The sequence below is a fragment of the Gossypium hirsutum genome, chromosome A01, assembly GCF_007990345.1.
Source record: "Gossypium hirsutum isolate 1008001.06 chromosome A01, Gossypium_hirsutum_v2.1, whole genome shotgun sequence".
Taxonomy (NCBI): domain Eukaryota; kingdom Viridiplantae; phylum Streptophyta; class Magnoliopsida; order Malvales; family Malvaceae; genus Gossypium; species Gossypium hirsutum.
Genome location: NC_053424.1, coordinates 21,937,758 through 21,958,195, shown reverse-complemented (window position 1 = coordinate 21,958,195; position 20,438 = coordinate 21,937,758). Strand labels below are relative to the sequence as shown.

At 35.9% G+C, this 20,438-nt stretch overlaps 1 protein-coding gene and 1 pseudogene across 1 annotated transcript; both read right to left on the bottom strand.

The window, feature by feature from the left end:
- Positions 1–590: 590 nt before the first annotated feature.
- On the bottom strand, positions 591–2,767 carry LOC121205080 (probable alkaline/neutral invertase F; annotated as a pseudogene).
- Positions 2,768–4,553: 1,786 nt separating this feature from the next.
- Positions 4,554–7,942, bottom strand: LOC107917952 (tubulin beta chain-like). The gene is given in 3 exon segments (NM_001327143.1): positions 4,554–5,336; positions 5,431–5,700; positions 7,446–7,942. Coding segments are annotated over 3 exon segments (1,359 nt in total). The 5' UTR covers positions 7,849–7,942; the 3' UTR covers positions 4,554–4,650.
- Positions 7,943–20,438: the final 12,496 nt, after the last annotated feature.

Here is a 20,438-nt window from a genome sequence, read left to right as displayed (position 1 = left end):
GTTATTTATTAATTTGTTTCAAATCATATATTTCATCATTTATTATATGTTATTATTAAGTAATTTCCACAAGCATATGCATATGATAAAATTTCTAATTATTATTTAGTTTCGAATCATATGTTTCATTATTTATTATATGTTAATTTAAAAATACATTTATGTTTTAAATACATGGTTTATACATGTATATGCATGTGATAAAATTTCTAGTATTATTTATACTTATTATAAAACCCCTAATCGAAATAGTATTATATATACAAGAAAAGTCAAGGGGTTGACAAGTGTCCAATAAATTATAATAAAATTATAATTATTTAGTACATTGGGGTAGAAAGTTTTAACTCCAAGTGGGTTGCAATTTTATCATGTGTCCTTAAGTTATATTTAAAAAATTATAAAATAAATAAGACATATAATAAAATCTCAAATTTACTTATAGAATAAAAAATTTTCACCGACTACGTATCAAATAATTATCTATAATAAAATATTTAAAAAAATAAATACTTAAGTGATAATTTTTTTACTGTTATTGTGGAATAAAGAAAAAACATAATCAAACCAAATACTAGAATTCAATTTTTAACCTTGTTCTAATGGATTTAATTTTAAACTTCTGAATTTCAAATTTTATTAGAGTAAGTGAGAGCATATTTTAAAGAAATAAGCAAGTATCAACAAGTCCAGGAAGTAGATCTTTTCATGAGGGGCTTCATCTGTTTGTCTTCCTCCAGTGAAATCATACCCAGATGAGATGGGTCTTCCAGCATCATTTTGGCTACCAAATACCCTGAAATTGACCATGTCTGAAACTTACGAGCTTGCTTCCCGATATATCTCCCCGTCTTTCCATCATAGTACTCAGGCCAGTGGTCTTTCGACAACCGATTTTCAGCAAGTTCTATGGCACGTCTCGCAATTTGTGGGCGCCCCGTCTTTATACAAGCGGCTGTGAGCAGCCATAGAAGCACTGCAAATACAAAGCTTCTGACCAAATCATAATGCAATTCAAAATATACCATTATTGTTTGTAACAAGAAACTTCATTACCAGGCCAGGATCCTCCATTGTGATAACTCCATCTGGTATTCTTGGGGTCACATCCCGTTACGATTCTCCATTCATGGCTTTCAAGAGCTGGATAACATATCTTCAATGGCATTTCTCCCACCAACTCATCCCAACGCGACTCGATAAGATCCATTATGGCTGAAGCTTGCTCTGGAGTTGCCAAAGATGACAAAATCGCCACACAATTGCCTAAACAGAACCAACGGAAATCCATTCTTGCAGGGCTGACATTTCCAATGAAGTAGCCACCTCGGGTTGGCATAAAATCAAACACCCAGTCTGGAAGTGAATCAGGCATCATATTGAACTTGTTCACCGCTGTATGAGAGTATTCCTCTGTTTTATAGCGGTATATGTCATTTAGCTGCTTCAAATCCAGCCAAAAGTAATTCCTCATGTGAAAGCTTAAAGCATGGAGGCGTTTAACTATACGTTCTATGAATTCTTTCCCCTCTTGGTCTTGTTTTAATAAAAGCAATGCACATCTTAGGGCCATGAAGAACAGTGCTTGGATCTCGATTGGATAGCCGTATACACCCTGGATTTGCACTAGATATAAATTCGGTCTTGAAACCCATATAAATTAGATATAAAGTGAGGGTAAGAAAAAGAAATCAACCATTCTGCGGTCAATCATGCAGCATCCATCGGCACAGAGAAGAGTTGGGAAAGTATCAAAGGCTTCTGAAAGACACAAAGTGAGTATAAGTCGCATACCCCTTTGGCACTCCGGCATTTCGGCCAATGATGAGTCTCCCGTATGCCTTGTATATGCACGAAGCAATATAATCCACCAAAACCCAGAATCAACAGGCGCTACTCTCCCTATCGCACTCTCACCAAAGTCTGCTATTAAGATCTCCCTGTTCCTCACGGGGTTGTGGATCACTTTGAAACTTGCTGGCATTACTCCTTCTCCTAGCTTGAACTGGTCTATCATTTTCTCCCACGACTGTAAATGAAGAGTTTTCAGAAGGAAATTCTTCACTACCTCTTCCTCCCCATTCATCAAAAAGCCAAAGCACTTGGAACAAAATCTCTAACAAAAACCTGCAAAACAGTGTTTCTTTTAGTTATGAACAAAATTCAGCTTAATTCCCTACAACAAAGTTTTTAATAAAATAAAAACCTGATCATAATTGAGTTCTTCAACAGAATGGTCCATTGCAGCAACAGTTCCAACAGGTTGTCTACGATAGTAAAAAATGGAGCGCTTCATATTCTCCCATGCCTCACCTACCATGGCGTGTGCCTCAAAGCTTGTATATGATCTAGGGGAATTAAACCCTGACCTTCTACCATGTGGAGACAGGCATTCGAAGTGGTTACTCAAAAGTTCATTGGAAGGCCTTTCTTCAAAGGATACATTTATCGCTCTGGGTCTTTCCATAATCCTCAGGAGGATATCGGAATCTTCAGCCTCGAATATGGTTCCGGCTGACTCCAGCGTTTTGACGTTTCCATTTGGAGAGCCATTGATGCGTAGTGGACACATTGTTAATGAATTAGGATCAATGTGAAGGATGAAAATGAAACAAAAAACAGCCCAATGCGAAGGATCATTTAGAGTGAAGAACATATAAGCGAAGCTTAAACCTCGGAAGTGCAGGAAGTCGAAAACACCTGCTATTGCCAGGTGACCTGCAGAACTGGTGTACCTCTGCTATGGAACAACCACAAATATCTTGGAAGCTCAGATGGAAGCTTGGGATATTCCCCCTAAGAATCTTTCTTTTTCTATTTAAAACTCTCGTATCTAAATTAAAGAGATCAAAGTTGATAAAACTGTTTTGCATGTGGAAAAATCGAGATAAACATGAAACACTGGACTTTGTTATAAACGAAAGCATAACCTTGGCAGCATTCATCTGTTTGGAAGGTATATTAATGGAGTCGTAGATACAGAGAATAGACCCCTGACTGACACGTGGCCTCTGTTTCAAGCTATCAACTGTTGAGTTGACATATATTTTTAGGCCAGTTCATAATTATTTTCTAGTAAATGTGAAAACATTAAACAAAATTTATGTAATAATTTAAAGATTCAATATAATTAGATGGTGCTGTCCTTGTTAAATGTTGGCACGTAAGATTTATTTATAAAATTCCCTACATTTTATTATAAACATGTACATGCAATTTTATATCTATATAATTCATATTTTCAGCTTTTATTAGTTCCATTACCATTTAATCCCAATATATTTTTAGTCCATAATTTTTTAAATTTAAAATTTTAATTCATATATATTTTAATTTTGAGACATTAAATTTCTCTATTTTTTATTTAAAAATCTTAATCTCTCCATCTAGATTAGACCAACTAGTTAGATGGAAAACCGATCGGGGTATTAGTCTAACAAGAGGTAAAAATTGGTTGACACGCAAATTCGTTTGGATGGGTTGACCTGAGCTACCGATTTCAACTAGCCTAACCAATTGATTCCTAGAACGATTGATCTAACTAGTTCAATGCAAATAAATTATTAAAAATAAAAATAAAATATTAAAAAGTATAAAATTTGGTTCAACTACAAATTCAATTGATTTTTTAGCTCAGTTCAACAAGTTCATATCGATTTGTTGGTTAATTAGTTTTTACTTCTCATTGAATCGATACCCAGTTGTTTCTTGATCCAAGCGATCCGATCCAATTTAGATAAAATTGATTTTTTTTTATATTTTTATATTTTGAAAATATTTTTTTGAAAAATCTTTTTATTTTTTATTTTTTATTTTAAAGATTTTTATTTTTTAAAGAATTATTTTTTCTTTAAAAGAAGAAAAAATAATTTTAAATTTTCAAAATAAATTTACGTACTTTTAAAGGGTATGGACCAAATTGACAAAAAAATGTAAATGTTGAGAACTAAAAAAATTTAAAAATTTTAAAAATAGATTGACCCAAAATCAGGTATGGACTAATTAAGTTAGGCTCAAAATCAGTTGAACTAGCAATTGAACTGATTTTTTTTAATAATTTATTTGCTTTGAACCAAATGAAGCGGTCATTCTGGGAACCAATTGGTTGGACCAGTTTGAAATCGATTAAAATGTTAGGTTCAATTGATTTTTTAGCTCGGCTCAATAAATTCGTACTGGTTTATGGGTTAACGATTTTTTACCTCATCAAATTGATACCCTAATCAATTCTCGATCCAATTGGTTGATCCAGTCCGATTTAAATAACATCAAATTTTATATTTTTTTTATTTTTTTTATTTTTTGAATTTTTCATTATTTTTTTAAATATTTATTTAAAATATGAAAATTTACATTAATTAATAAATAAACTTATAGATGTGTTATAATAATTTGTTAATAAATTAATATATCTATATATAAAGCAATATTTAAAATGGGGATTATAGTGAGTGTTGAATTGAGGAATGAAAGGTTTAAAGTCATAAATTTTCTTTGCAAAAAGAAACATCATCATCATCATCATCATCATCATCATCGGAAATACAATATACGAGCAAACCAGAAAAGTTATACAAACACTATCAGCCAGGTAGTAGTAATAGTATTATTACGATACAAGCTAGGAAAGGTCTATAGTTGGAGTTTCATTTAGGACTCATAATCCTCCTCCACACCATCGGCATCATCCTCGTACTCCCCTTCATCATCCACGGCCGCATCCTGGTATTGCTGATACTCTGCAACCAAGTCATTCATGTTGCTTTCTGCTTCTGTGAACTCCATCTCATCCATCCCTTCACCAGTGTACCAATGCAAAAACGCCTTGCGACGGAACATTGCTGTGAATTGTTCACTTACCCTCCTAAACATCTCCTGGATTGATGTTGAGTTCCCCACAAAAGTCGATGCCATCCTTAGGTTCTTTGGTGGAATATCACAAACACTAGACTTCACATTATTGGGAATCCACTCCACGAAGTAAGATGAATTCTTGTTCTGAACGTTGATCATCTGTTCATCAACCTCTTTGGTGCTCATCTTGCCTCGGAACATAGCTGAGGCTGTTAGGTAGCGACCATGGCGAGGGTCAGCAGCACACATCATGTTCTTGGCATCCCACATCTGCTGTGTCAACTCCGGAACAGTGAGCGAAATGTATTGCTGGGAACCACGGGATGTAAGTGGTGCAAACCCGACCATAAAGAAGTGAAGACGTGGGAATGGGATCAGGTTCACAGCCAACTTCCGGAGGTCTGAGTTCAGCTGTCCAGGGAACCTTAGGCAGCATGTTACACCACTCATTGTTCCAGATATCAAGTGGTTCAGATCTCCAACTGCAAGATTAAAAGTTCACAGTTAGCTTCAGTAATTTAAATCGTTTCACCTTTATAGCAATCCATTCATCAAGATGAATATGTTATCACTCACAGCCTGGAGTAGTGAGCTTCAATGTCCTGAAGCAAATATCATAAAGTGCCTCGTTGTCAAGAACCATGCATTCATCAGCATTCTCAACCAATTGGTGCACAGAGAGGGTGGCATTATACGGCTCCACAACTGTGTCGGAGACTTTAGGTGAAGGGAAAACAGAGAATGTCATCATCATTCTGTCAGGATATTCCTCTCTGATTTTCGATATCAGGAGAGTTCCCATGCCAGAGCCTGTGCCTCCTCCAAGCGAATGGCATACCTGAAAGCCTGTTCCAGAAGTAATATAAACGAGTGCGCTTCATCAGACAATTCAAAGGGAAAATTTTCATGTTATTTAGCCGATAATATGAACACTAAGTGACTTTTTAAACTAACCCTTATCTAAAAGCGAAAGAATTTACCCGAAAGATAAAAGTTTCACGCTCCAAACTATTGTTTTATAAAAGTTCTGATATTTAAATAGAATATAAACTTTAAATATTTTTAATTAATTAATTAATATAAATTATTTTTTAAATTAATGATATATAAATTATTTTAAATATATATAATAATAAATAATATTTAAAAATTTAATATAATGATAAATGATATTTAAATAATTTAATATAATGATAAATGAAATATTTAAATAATTTAAATATTGATACATTAAATATAAATTAATCTAATTTTTTATATATTATTTAAATATTTTATATAAATGAGAGTATTTTCATAATTTTAACTTTCAAAGGTAAAAGCCATAAATCAAAAACACTAAAATCTCACTGAACATTTTTCCACCGCAATTTTAACCCAAAATACTAGGTGTTATTCATTTCTTCTGCTGTGAAAAACACTTTTAAAACCCCAAACGGAATCAACAACGGTCCTTAATATGGATTAATTCAATAATCCACCATTATCATGATCTAATACAGTTATAATAGCAACAAACCAAATCTTTCACAGCAGTCAAACCATTATCAGATGATGACAACATTTGTCCTTTTCAGATAGATCTAGATCTAGAAAGATGGTTATCTCTTTATATTTTAAACTTACTACTCTTCAAAATTTTGCATAACACGAGATCTGACACTCATGCCAATGTTACAATTTACCATTTGATTGTTATTGTTTCTAGATTGATACAACAGTCACATGGTGTGTGCATTTAAGCATGTTAGTTATGATTCTCCATGCTCATTTAGATACTTTCATTTTTCTTGTTCTTCAAGATTCAGATGTAAAAATATTGGCCAAGCCATAATAATAATAATGTAAAGACTGCATTCATATGACGGTGAGTTGGTAAGGATCACCAATGCTCCACCAAATGCATTAAAAGGTTTATCAAGGCTCCACAAAAGTTGTCGGTAGTATTAAAGACAAAATGAAATGTTGTTGGGCAATCAAAGTCATAACATGAAAAGAAAAAAAAAACTATAGATAAATAATTCTGCTTATATATGTATATTTATATATGTAACAAAAGGTAGATTAAGAACCATGGCCTCTTTTGCCTCCACACCAGACAAAAAGAAGCTTACTAATAACACCGCAGTTTGGTTAACTAAATATTACTCCTAACCATTAGCCAACTAAAGAGAATTAGGTTGATAATGGAACAAATAAGCAGTCATTTCATGTAATTTTCAAAGTAAATTGTCTTTTATAATTTTGAAGATTTTTCTATTGTTTACAGATTGTTGGGATAGGTGAAATTGAAATTGAGATGATTTCAATTTGATATGGTCATCGTCGTAAGGAAATCATACGATAAACATCAAAAGCAATTATATCATTATCGCAATAGTGCTATGGCAATAAAATAGATAAAAAGTTTCAAGCACTGAGGTAAAAAAGGAAGAGTAATTATGATGGAATGGATCAAGTAAACTGCAATTAAAAGAATACTGCTAGAATCAATTCTACGAAAATCAAATCCAAATTTCTAAGAAAAGAATCTTTGGAAAATAGATTTCGATTAGTATGAAAATGTAAAAGTAGGGGAATAATGCGTATACCTTGCAAGCAATCACAATTCTCAGCCTCTTTACGAACAACATCAAGAACAGCATCAATCAACTCGGCACCTTCAGTGTAATGACCCTTGGCCCAGTTGTTTCCAGCGCCAGATTGTCCAAAGACGAAATTATCAGGCCTAAAGATCTGGCCGTAGGGACCAGATCTGATACTATTCATAGTACCCGGTTCAAGATCCATGAGAACCGCACGAGGAACGTACCTTCCACCGGAAGACTCATTATAATACACATTGATCCGCTCCAGGTGGTTATCGGATGATTCACCATCAGCATTGTACCTTCCAGTAGAATCAACGCCGTGTTCCCCGCAGATCACTTCCCAAAACTTGGATCCAATTTGGTTCCCACATTGGCCTCCTTGAACGTGAAGGATTTCTCTCATCGTCGAAAAGGAAAGGGAATTAGAGAGGTTTTGTTTGGGTTGGCAGAGGAAAATGGAAGGAAATAAAGTGAAATGGGTAGTATAAGGTTAAGGTGGAAATGGTAATAATATAAGAAGAGAGGATGACATTTGAATTGAGAGAGAGAATGTACGGACACCAACTAACCGCCCATCCAAATGAAGGATGCGTTGCGTTAGTTAGGGACGTTGGGCGCGTTTTTCCAAAATTGGCGTTTTTATTACAACGTGTATATATTTTTTGGCTTTATTAGTAAATTGCCCCTAAATTATATCCTAATTTTCTTATTAATCTTTAAAGTTTTTTTTTCCCAAAATGGTCCTAAACTATCAATTCTGTCCCAATTTACCAAAATATGATATCAACCAATAAAAATGTGACATTTGGAACATTCTTTTTGAATCTTGTTTAATTTTTTTTTTGTAAAATGAGACCAAATTAATAGTTTAAGGATGACTTTAGATATAAAAATCTTTAAGGACTAATATGAAAATTAAAGTATAGATCAGGAATCAATTAACTAATAAGCTTTTTTTATTATCTTTTTGGTACAAGTTTTATGGAATTAAAGCGTGTAAGTTAATATTTTCTGTTCTGATTTATTTTTTGGCTTAAATAAAAAATTAGCCCCAAACTATAGTACTTTTTCCCATTTAAGTATCTGAATTAATTTTTTTTTGTCAAATATGGTACCTAAATTATTAATTTTGGTCCAAAAGTTAGTTCCGTTAAAAAAATCTCATAACCAATCAAAGTGGCAATTTTTAATTAAATGAAAATTTTAAATATAATAGTAAATTAAATACTTTTTCCCTATTCCACGTTTCATCCCTCACTTTCTTAAGAAAGGCGAGAGCAATTGTGGGGGAAAGGGGAATGATTTTGGTATTTATTCATGATTTTATAGGCCATGGCAAAAAGGAGAAAACCGGTCATGTATGGTGTGAATATTCTTGTTCAGAAAAATAAAATTAAATGAAATAAGATTAAACATCTTAAATTTTATAAAAATATGACATAAATTCATACATTTAGTGTTCATCATTCATGGGCTAGTTGAGGATTTGAGTTTTATAATAATAAACAAAATTAAAGCAGGAAAATGAAAAGATGAGAAATCCTGAAGTAAATGGCATTACTCTACACTTGAGTTGTGTTAAAATAAAAAATAATAAATCCCATTCACTGCTTTGCTCTTTCCTTATGAACGACATATAAAGAGAAATTCCATATTTTCCCTTTCCGTCACAGTTGCTTCTCGCCACTGTTATGAAAGAGAGGGAAAGAAAGATGAAACATGGGATAATAGAGAGAAGGAAAAACTTTTATTTTATTTTATTTATTTAAACCTTTTATTTAATTAAAATTACCAAGATCAAAATTAGTAATGGAGTTTAAATTTGGATACCACGTTTTACCAAAGCATAATTTAAGCACTTAGGTGAAAAAAGCGATATAGTTTGGAATAGACTTGCTCATGAGCCAAGACACTCAGCCCAATTTAAAAGGACCATTTAAAAATTAGGAGGGTTTAGGCAAAAATATAAGTTCAAAAAATTAGTTTAGATAAAAAAAAAGTTCATTTAGAAAATGAGCTAGACTATAAAAGCCTAATTTTGTCCGGGCCCAGACAAATCAAACCAATCAATCCAAACAAAAAAAAACATATGAAAAAAAAAATAAACAAAACTTATTACTTAAATTACAAAGCCCAAAAAAATTAAAACCCTAATGGTCCAAATGGCCCACAACCTAAACTCTTTTCAGTAAAATCAAAAACCCTAGCTGACGTTCCTCTTTCATCGCTCGAGGTCTGCCACCGCCAACTGTCCCCGTCCTGCTGTTGACTCAACTACCACCTGCAAAGAAGAAGCCACACACAAAAGAAACAGTATCAAACATTAAAGAAAAAATAGAAAAATAATACTATAATTTAGCTATAAAAAGCCTACAAAAACCAACTATAAAGGGGGATTGTTTTTTTGAAATATAAATTGAAACAAAAAAACACAAAACAAAGCAATTCAAATACAAAATCAAAAAACACTTCAAAGGTTATATTTTTTCTTTTTTTCTTTTTTCTTTGAATCTATTATATCATTTATATATATAATAAAAATTCACCTAGCAATCGGTTCTTTGCCGTCGTGGGTGGGTTCCGATGTGGAGGACCTCCAAGTTCCTAAAAGAATTCGTCGAGGGTTGCGTTGGGGAGAAAAAAACCGAAAGTGTTTTCCTTTTTTTGAACTTTGGCTTTAATTTTGGGTGATTTCAACTACAAAAAGGGGATCTAGCGAAAAAATACAAAAAATGAGAGTTCGGGTGATTTTTCAGCCACCGTGGACGGTGGCGCCATCGTCGGTGACCGGTGGCCGGTGGCCGGAGCGACGGCGACTCGCCGGGCCGACGACCGGACTTGGGGCCTTTGAGAGAGAAGTGGAGAGTTTTTTTCTTTGTTTTTTTTTTTTTTGAAATGGGATAAAATGAAATTTTTGCGGAAAATTTTGGCTTTTATAAACAAGCGAAACAACGTCATTTTGAAGGAGTTCGGAAGGCCCCAAAATGGCGTCGTTTTGAGGTCGAACCGACCCGACCCATCCGTACAGGATTCTTGTGTTTTGCTTTAAAGGGGTCTAATTGTGCTTTTGGTCCTTCCGCTTTTTACACATCTTGCAATAGAGTCCTATTTCCTTTTTTTTTATCCCATTTAATTTAAATTTTTTTTATTTTGATCCTTTAAAACGGTGCGCATAAAGAGGGCAAGGATATTTTCCTTTTTTGCCCCTATTCTTTTTTTCGCGCGTTACAATTTAGTCCTTCATTTATATTTTATCTCGATTTGGCCCCCAAAATTTCACTTAAGTTTTGATTTAGTCCTTCTTATATTTATGCATTTAATTTATTATAATTTAGGCTCTCAATTTCATTTCAATTTTGATTTAATCCTTATTTATTTAATTTTGCCCTTTCATAGATTCTTTTTATATCTTTTTTTATATATTATTTTATTTATTATTTGTTTATTTATTTATTATTCTTTTACTGTTTTTAATATTTAAAATTGGTTTATTTCCTTTTTATTGTACATTTTATTTCTTTTTATTTATATATTTATTTATTTCTCATTACCTTCTTAAATATTCAGAATTTATATTACTTATATTCCTCTCTTTTTTACTTTTATATTTTGTTATTATTGTACAAGCCCAAATTTCTGCCCGGCCCACTAACAAAAGAACCCAATACCCACAAACCCAATACCCACAAACCCAATTACCATGCCCCCCATCACCTACCCTCTGCCACCGCCACCAACTCCGCCGTTCACCTACTTTCTGCCACCGTCCCATCACCCCACTTGCCTGCAAAGAAGAAAATCACGCAAAGAAGGACAAAACAGTAGCAGAGATAATGAAAATGGTAAAATGGCTATTTAAAAGCCGTTCAAACAGAAAAGTGGGGGATTTTTTTTTCGGTACAAAAAAACTGATTGAAAAGCCATTGTAGGGGATTCTATTCGATCTCCTTTCCTTTTGTAACGTTTTACAGAAATAAGAAACAAAAATCAAAGGTGATTCCCGACCCTTTCCGTTTTCATATCTTACCATTTTATTTTACTTTTTCTGTTTTTGTTCATCTATTTATACTCATATAATAAATAATAAAAAAAAGGGAGAGGGAAACTCACCGAGGGGAGGCGATTCGGCGAAAAAGGGGAAACTTTTGGTCTCCCCGCCGCCGTGCACGGCGGCGCCGGCGCCGGCGACCGGCGGCCGGTGCGACGGTCGATGGCCGGACCTCTGACTGGTTTCCGAAAAAGGGAGAGTGACTTGAGAGGAGTTTTTGTTTTTTTTTCTGGAGAAGAAGAGAAGAATGAAAAATTTTGAAAAAAAATTAGTTTAAATAGGCTTCCAAAACGACGTCGTTTTGGGCGGTCTGCTCAGCACCAAAACGACGTCGTATTGAGCTCTGACCCGCGCGGTGACCCGACCCAGGGGAAGGATCCGCGTGTTTTCTTTAAATGGGATATTTATGCGCGTAGTCCCTCCGACTTGGTAGCGCGTTGCAATTTGGTCCTGTTTCGCTATTTCCCATTTTTCAATTTCGCCCCAGAATTCTGTTTTTGTTCTATTTTGACCCTCCGCTGCGCTGCGTTTTAGGGTTTCGGGGTATTTATGATTTTGGTCCCCCCCTTTTCCGCGCATATTACATTTTGATCCTTTATTCCGTTTTATTTTTTTATTTCAGCCCTGAGATTTCGTTCCCGTTTTGAATTAGTCCTACTATTATTATTATTATTATTATTATTATTATTACTACTACTATTGTTATTATTACCTATTTATTCATATTAATTTTATTTAAACTTCTGGTACATATATACATTTATATATTTTACAACTTATGTACATATCTATACATTTATATATATTTTCATTTTCCTAAAAATGTACATGTTTATACATAATCTTTATAGTTTAAAATATACCTTTTTTTATAAATCCGTATATACACACATATTACTATTAATTTATATACATACATATCCTTTTATTTTATAAGTATATATATATTTTTATATGTACGTACATACATATTTTTGTATATCTTAATTTACATAAATACATATATACATTTTCAATATATTTTTTAAACATGTATCAAAATTAACGTATTTATTCGTATACATACGTATACTTTCATTATTTTTAAACTTTAATTTGTACATACATACTTTCTTTTATTTTTCAACACATATATGTACTTACTTTTATATGTATTTTATTATTTTCATATTCCATAGTTTTATACACCCATATATATGTACATATTTTTATATATACATATTCATCGCTTCTTTTATATATTAAAATATACTTTATACATTTTGCTAATTTATATATATACATATTTTAGTTTATGTCTATATATATCCTTTTATATTTAATTGTATTTGTTACTTATTTATTTCATTTTCGTTATTATTTTGAATGAATGTTTTAATTTATTTGATTATATATATTGTTATTTTATATGATTGTAGGTATGACTTTTATTTATTTTATATCGTTGCTATTGCTCGTATTATTTTTTATTTTTTATGTGTATTATGATTTTACCACGTATAACAACAATGTAATTTGTTTTCACATTTTTTTTACTACGATTTTCGTGTTTTATTTTACTCGGTATGACAAAATTTGTTTTAAAAAATATTTCGTGTTTAGATTCAAAAGGATCGTACTCTAACTTAATGGGTTTCGATTTTCATAATAAATCTAAAAACACGAATCTTTTCAAACTCAAGTTTTTAAACGATCTCGGGAATTAAGAAAAGATCGTGCCCTAACTTACTGGGCCTGATTTATTTCTAAAACCAAGATAATAAAATATCTTTTAAATAAGCATTTTTCATCCGCGTATCGGGAATTTGAGACATTGTGTCCTAACTTACTGGATATGATTCTCTTTCTCGAATAATGTGAAATATTCCCTTTTTCCTGAAAATTTTCAACGTTTTAATACAAGGATCGTATTTTTAAATTCTTTTCGAGTTTTTAATTTTCGACACCAAGACATTAAGTAATCAACCAGGTACCAATTTTGGGCGTATCGAGGGTGCTAACCCTTCCTTGTGCGTAACCGACTCCCGAACCCGTTTTTCTGAATTTCGCAGACCAAAATCGTTGTTTTAATAAAAATTAAATTGTTTATTAAAAACAACCACTTTTCGAGGTGACCCGATCACACCTCATCAAAAAAAGATTGGTGGCGACTCCCGTTTTCATTCTTTTTTTCAAAATCCAAGTCGACCCCGTTTTCATCCAAAAAATGGTGTCAACAGCTTGGCGACTCCACTGGGGACACCAAGTGAGTCGAGCCACGAGTTGATTATTTTTGTCTTTTTATCGAAAATCAAAAACTTGGTTTAAATATACGATCCTTTCATCGCGTTTCATTGCTTTTATTACAATTTTCATCGTTGTGGTTATAATTGCTGTGTTAGTTTAAGTTTTTGTATCTTTCTGCATATTGCATTGCATGACCGTTGGTCACACCCTTTTAAGTGGGAGTGAGAAACTACGCCTTCGTGAGGTTTTCACCTCCGCATGGGATAGTGAATCGCTTTCGGGATACATCCGTACCTATGTCTTCGTGAGATTTTCATCTCCGCATGGCCATAGGGAAATGTATCCCCCTGAATCGAACTTGGTCCGTATGAGCCTATAATGGGTGAGGATCGAGGAATTTGCTGGTTCAGGTACCCTACTTTAGAACCAAACCACATGTAATGAGCCATAGGAACCGACCTAGGTAGAGCTACTCCAAATTTTTAGCGCTTACCTAAATGAATGTTGTATTTATTTGTCGCTTATTTTAAATCTTATTCTGTGTTTAATGCTAATTTACTTTGTTTGTGATTGCATGGCATCTTCATTCTAAAAGAGGTGTCGATTTACATTCAGTTTCTCAGTAGAAAGCTTATCATGGAAAAGGGGTTTGTTGATAAAGTAGAGGATAATGCGGCTGTGCGAATATGGGCTGAAACGACACAACGGGAGAAAGGCGATAGTCTTACCAAAGGGTACGTGTCAGAATTGTGGGATTTTACCCGTATCAATGTAATCCAGAATGACCTTCGAGAAATGAAAGAAGTCTGGGATCAATGGGATGTCGAGGCCAAGCAGCTGTTCTATTGTAACTACGGTGACCTACCTTATCTGCTTAGTGTCAAAGTGGACAAGTATTTATTCCGAGCCCTTGCTCAGTTTTGGAATCCTGCCTACAGTTGTTTCACTTTTGGGAAGGTAGATTTGACGCCTACTGTGGAGGAGTATACGACCTTGCTTCGGTGCCCAAAGATTCAAGTCGACAAGGCTTATTCCAGGGCTGCTTGTGTCCCTCCGTTGTTAAAGAAATTAATGAACATCACTGGGATGAGCGAGCAGTGGGTCGCTGCCCGGATCCAACAGAAGGGCGACAGTAAATGTGTTCCTTGGAAAAGTTTACGAGATTTGGTGCTTGTACATCCTGACTTAAAGAAAAGGGTCGATGTCTTCGCTTTAGGTATCTATGGACTAGTGGTTTTCCCCAAAGCTTTAGGACACATAGACGAGGCTGTATCTGATTTGTTCGATCGGCTTGGTAAAGGGGTTACACCGGTTCCGGCAATACTCGCTGAAACTTTTAGATCTTGAATGCGTGTCGAAAAGCAGGGGAGGGAAGGTTTATTGGATGCGCGCAGCTCTTATTGGCATGGTTCCATAGCCACTTCTGGAAAGTCGAAAAGGTCTCTTATCGGGTATTCTCCGATAGCTACTCCCCTCTAGGAGAATTGGTGGCCACGCCAAGACGGGATGATATTTCAGAAGAAAAATGGATAGAGATACTCCAGAATCTCCAAGATGAAGATATTGAATGGAGGGCTCCTTGGTTAATTCCTGATGAGATATTGTACCGATGTGGAGATTTTGACTGGGTTCCGCTACTCGGATATGGGGGCTATCGGATATGCTCCTCTACTCGTATCAAGACAGTATAGATCACGACAATTCATACCAGCAACCCAGGGGTTGGCTTATAGTGATTTTTCCTATAGGGAAGACAATTACAAGAAGAAGGTTCGAGAAATATCTAGTGCCTGGAACCAGACTCGTCGAATGAAGATCTTAGCCGTGGGTCCGACAATTACCCCCGAGTATGGTCAGTGGCGTGATCAAAGGATCAACGACAACATCCCGGCGTCAAATTCAGAAACTGCTCGATCTTTAGAGGAACACTTACAAGTTTTGCCTTCTGAGATAGAAATCATCAAACAAGAATTCGAAAAAAGAAGTTTAGAATTGGGGAAGAAGATAGAACAACTAGAGGAAGAAAAAATGCAGTTAGGATTGGATGTGGACATTCAAAGGTTAGAGGCCAACAAGTTGAGAAAAGGAAAGAACAAAGCAGAAGAAGATTTGGACAGCCTGAAGACAGATTACAAGAAGTTGCGTAGGTCGGTAAGAGCTGCTGGCTTGGGTAAAACGCCAGAACAATGGCGACAAGAAATTCAGGAGGAAAAGACGAAAGCTAATCAATGGGAAAAGAAATTTCAGGATACTCAGGCTCGAGAAGTCGCCTTGGGAAAGAGTCTACTAGAGTGCCAAGACGAGAAGACGGAGTTGAAGGTCCGGATAACTGAACTAGAAAGATCGCTTCACCAGTACTGTAATCGTAATGCTACGGTTGAATTAAGGGCGACCTTAGACAAAATTGAAGAATTGAAAAGACAAATAGGAGGGCTAGAGAATGCATTGCACAATAGTGAAATCCGGATAGAGCTTCTGGAAGAAATAATGAGCAGTGGCAAAACAATTCCATCGGTCTCAAGAGCAGATTGGAGAAAGAGATTATATTATGGGAGAGGCGGTGACTCAAGTGCGCGAGGTAGCTGATCATCTGCAAACTCTAGCGGTTCAGGCTGATCTATTAAGTTTGAAGTATGAGTTAGAGTCCGACAGGGGCCGAGAGTTAGCTTGGCTTCTTAGAAAGGTTAAGGCTTTGAGTGTAAGGGCAAAGCCATATATGTAGTCTATTTTATGTAAAGAAACTCTTTATCTAGTAAAGTTTTCTAATGAAGTTGAAGGAGAATCAGTGCCTCTTTTTCTTTGCATTCTTTTCATGCATTGCATCACATCATATGCATTAATGACCATTAAAAAACCTAATCGAATAAAATCATTTCAGTTAACCTGGAAAACCAACAAATTACGGCACCCGAGCTAAGACAAAAATTATAGACCAAAGGTTGGAGAAGCTAGAGCGACTTCAAAGAGAAATGCAGGACCAGTTGCAGGCGCAAATGAAAGAGCAAATAGAAAAGATTCAGCGTGACATGGTGCAAAAGATGGAGGAGTCCCAAAATGATCTGGTGGCTAAGATGACGCAATTATTGAAGGGAGTAGATAAGGGTAAAGGTCCTGTGATTGTTAGTGAAGAAGAAAACAATGGTGAACCACTTTATCCTCCAGGTTTCACGCCTCCTCATGCGCAAGTACAGACTGAGCTGCATCCGCGGAGACCCCTGTGTCGGTTAGGCCCCAGCAGTTCCAAGGCGATGCTTCAATCCCAATGACTGTTCAACCCGGAGCGGGCTTTAATCCCGGTGATAGCCCGAATAATATTGTTGTCCCAGATCTTGACGAGATGGTTGAAAAGGACAAGGCGAAGGAGGAATTTCCAAAACAATTTGAGGAGAAATGGAAATGGATAGAAGAAAAGTTTAGGGCAATAGAAAGCATCGAAAGCTATGGAATAGATGCAAAGGATCTGAGCTTGGTTCCGGACTTGGTGCTCCCTTACAAATTTAAGATGCCGGAATTTGAGAAATACAACGGGACTAGTTGCCCAGGATCCCATATTACTATGTTTTGTAGAAGAATGACGGGGCATATTAATAATGATCAATTATTAATACATTGCTTTCAGGAAAGTCTTACGGGAGCGGCGTCAAAGTGGTACAATCAGCTGAGCCGAGCTAAAATTGCTACTTGGAGGGATTTAGCACAGGCTTTCCTAAGACAATACAATCATGTCTCAGAAATGATGCCTGACAGGATAACTCTGTAAAATTTAGAGAAGAAATCGAACGAAAGCTTCAGACAATATGCGCAGAGGTGGCGAGAGGTGGCGTTCAGGTCCAACCACCGCTTTTGGAAAAAGAGATGACGACGCTTTTTATTAATACTTTGAAAGCCCCGTTCATCACTCACATGTTGGGAAGCGCTTCAAAAAATTTCTCGGATATAATCATGAATGGTGAAATGATTGAGCATGCCATTAAAAGTGGAAAAATAGATGGAGGAGAAAATAATAGGAGGGCACCCCCGAGGAAAAGAGAAAATGAAGTGAATAATGTGAATGCTTATGGTAGGTCAATTACCGTGAATCAACCAAAGAAAGTGGTTGCTAATCAACAGGGATCATCCAGACAAGAGTCAGGAGCTAGGCAAACTACTGAAAAGCCCCAATTCACGCCAATCCCGATGTCATACAAGGAGTTGTATCAGACTTTATTCGATGCACATGTTGTTGCTCCTCGTTACTTGAGTCCTCTACAACCCCCGTATCCAAAATGGTATGATACGAACGCGCAATGTGATTATCATGCGGGAATTTCTGGGCACTCGATAGAAAATTGTACTGCCTTCAAGAAGGTAGTAGAAGGACTTATAAATTTAGGTGTTGTCAAACTTGACGACTCACCTAACGCAAAGAATCCGTTACCTAATCACGCAGATAAGGGGGTGAATATGGTTAGCGAAGGTACGGGAGAAGAAGTCAAGACTGACATTGCTGAAGTAAAAACTCCATTGAAACGGGTCTGGAAAGAAATGGCGAGAAGAGGTTTGGTTATTTCAGATTCTGAGGAAGGGCATGAGATGGGAAATTATTGTGAATTTCACCATAAAACAGGGCACGAAATCCAAGAATGTGAAGGATTTAAGGCTTTGGTTCAAAGCATGATGGATAACAAGAGATGAGGTTTTACGAATATGCGAAAGAAATGAGGAGCATATGCGCGACAGAGTTGGGAACAAAGGCTCCAAATCATCCTGTGGTCATTATCTCACGCCCTAAGGGTAACGAGGTTAAGGCTCAGGTAACACCGAAAATTGTAATCCAGAAACCATCAAATTTCTCTTATAGGGATAACAAAATGGTGCCGTGGAATTACGGGTGTAATGTGACCGTTTTGGGAAAAGAAGCAGAAAGAAATCAGGAAACAGGTTCTTACACGCGCAATGGAAAAAGATATGACGCTCAAGCAGAGTCGTCCAGGGAAGAGAATTGGAAGAAAGAACAGAGGAAAGGGAAGGCAGTAGAAGTTGAACCATTGGTAAATGAACCAATAAAAGAAGAGGAGGCAAAGGAGTTTTTGAAGTTTTTGAAACACAGTGAATACAGTGTTGTGGAGCAACTACACAAACAGCCAGCCCGCATTTCTGTATTAGCTTTACTCTTAAACTCGGAAGTACATCGGAATGCACTATTAAAGGTGCTAAACGAAACATATGTGGCTGACGATATTTCGGTAAACAAGCTGGATCGGCTGATCAACAATATTGGTGCTGACAATTTTATCTTCTTCAGTGATGATGAAATACCATCCGGAGGAAGAGGTTCTACTAAAGCCCTACATGTTACTGTCCGATGCAAAGGGTACACACTCCCGGGGGCCTTGGTTGATAATGGATCTGCACTAAATGTATTGCCTTTGTCCACTCTTAGCCGATTACCAATAGACAGTTCGCACATGAAAGCATGCCAGAGCATAGTAAGGGCATTTGATGGAACAAAAAAGGAGGTTATGGGGAGAATTGAGGTACCATTAAGGATTGGCCCAGTCACTTATGAGGTGGATTTCTTGGTAATGGATATTAAACCCTCCTACAACTGTCTATTGGGGAGACCGTGGATACACTCAGCAGGGGCAGTACCTTCATCATTACATCAGAAGGTGAAGTTGGTATCGGAGGATCGGTTGGTAACAATAGATGCAGAGGAGGATATTATCGCAATGATGACTAGCGATGCACCTTATGTGGACATCAACGATGAGGCACTAGAATGTTCTTTTCGGTCGTTAGAATTTGTGAACGCGATGTTTATTGCGGAGGGAAATAGAATTCCAGTACCGAAAATATCCAGGACCACTGAGATGGGATTGCGATTGATGGTAGGAAGAGGAGCCTTACCCGGGAAAGGATTGGGAAAATATCTTCAGGGAAGGATTGAGGCACCAATGCCGAAGGGAAAGTTTGATAGATTTGGTTTAGGGTACAAGCCAGACATGAAGCAGAAGAAGAAAGAAATAGAGAAGAGACAAGAGAGAAGAAGGGCGCGTTTGAATGGACATGAAGCTAAGTGTGAGCCTTTAACCTTTCCCCACATATCTACATCTTTTGTGTCGGGAGGATTTATTCATTCTGAATGTGGAGTGTCCGGTAGCGGCATGGGAGGAATGTTGGAAAATGTTTATACCAACGCCATAGAAGTAACGGAAAGGAGGGCTTTGTTGGAGATCTGCCCTTATGAGCCTGGAAGCGAGCTAAACAATTGGACTGCTGAAGAAATCCCTGTAGTCTTTAGGGCTTATTCAGAGTAATGCTCAAAACATTCCTGTTGTTTGCTTAGAAACAATATGAAATTTTTTGTGAAATAGGCATTGGGCCTAAATATCATTATTTTAATGAAATACGTGTCAACGTTCATCTTGATCAGTCATTTTTTCTTCTTTTTATATTTTCCATTTGGTTGTTGTCTTACAAATAATTCTTTCATTTGTAATTCTGTTGCACAAACATATTCATAAATTTATATTCTTGGTATATTCTTTGATATGCCTTCATAGGTCTTCAGATATCAATGACATGAGTGACGCTGCCTCAAATACGGAGCCTATTTTTGAGCAAGAGTGTGTTCAGAAGGATCCCCGACTTTGAAAATGATAAAGATTATGATGCATCTCCGGACTTGTTAAGAATGATGGAACAAGAGGATAAGCATATCCTACCTCATAGGGAAT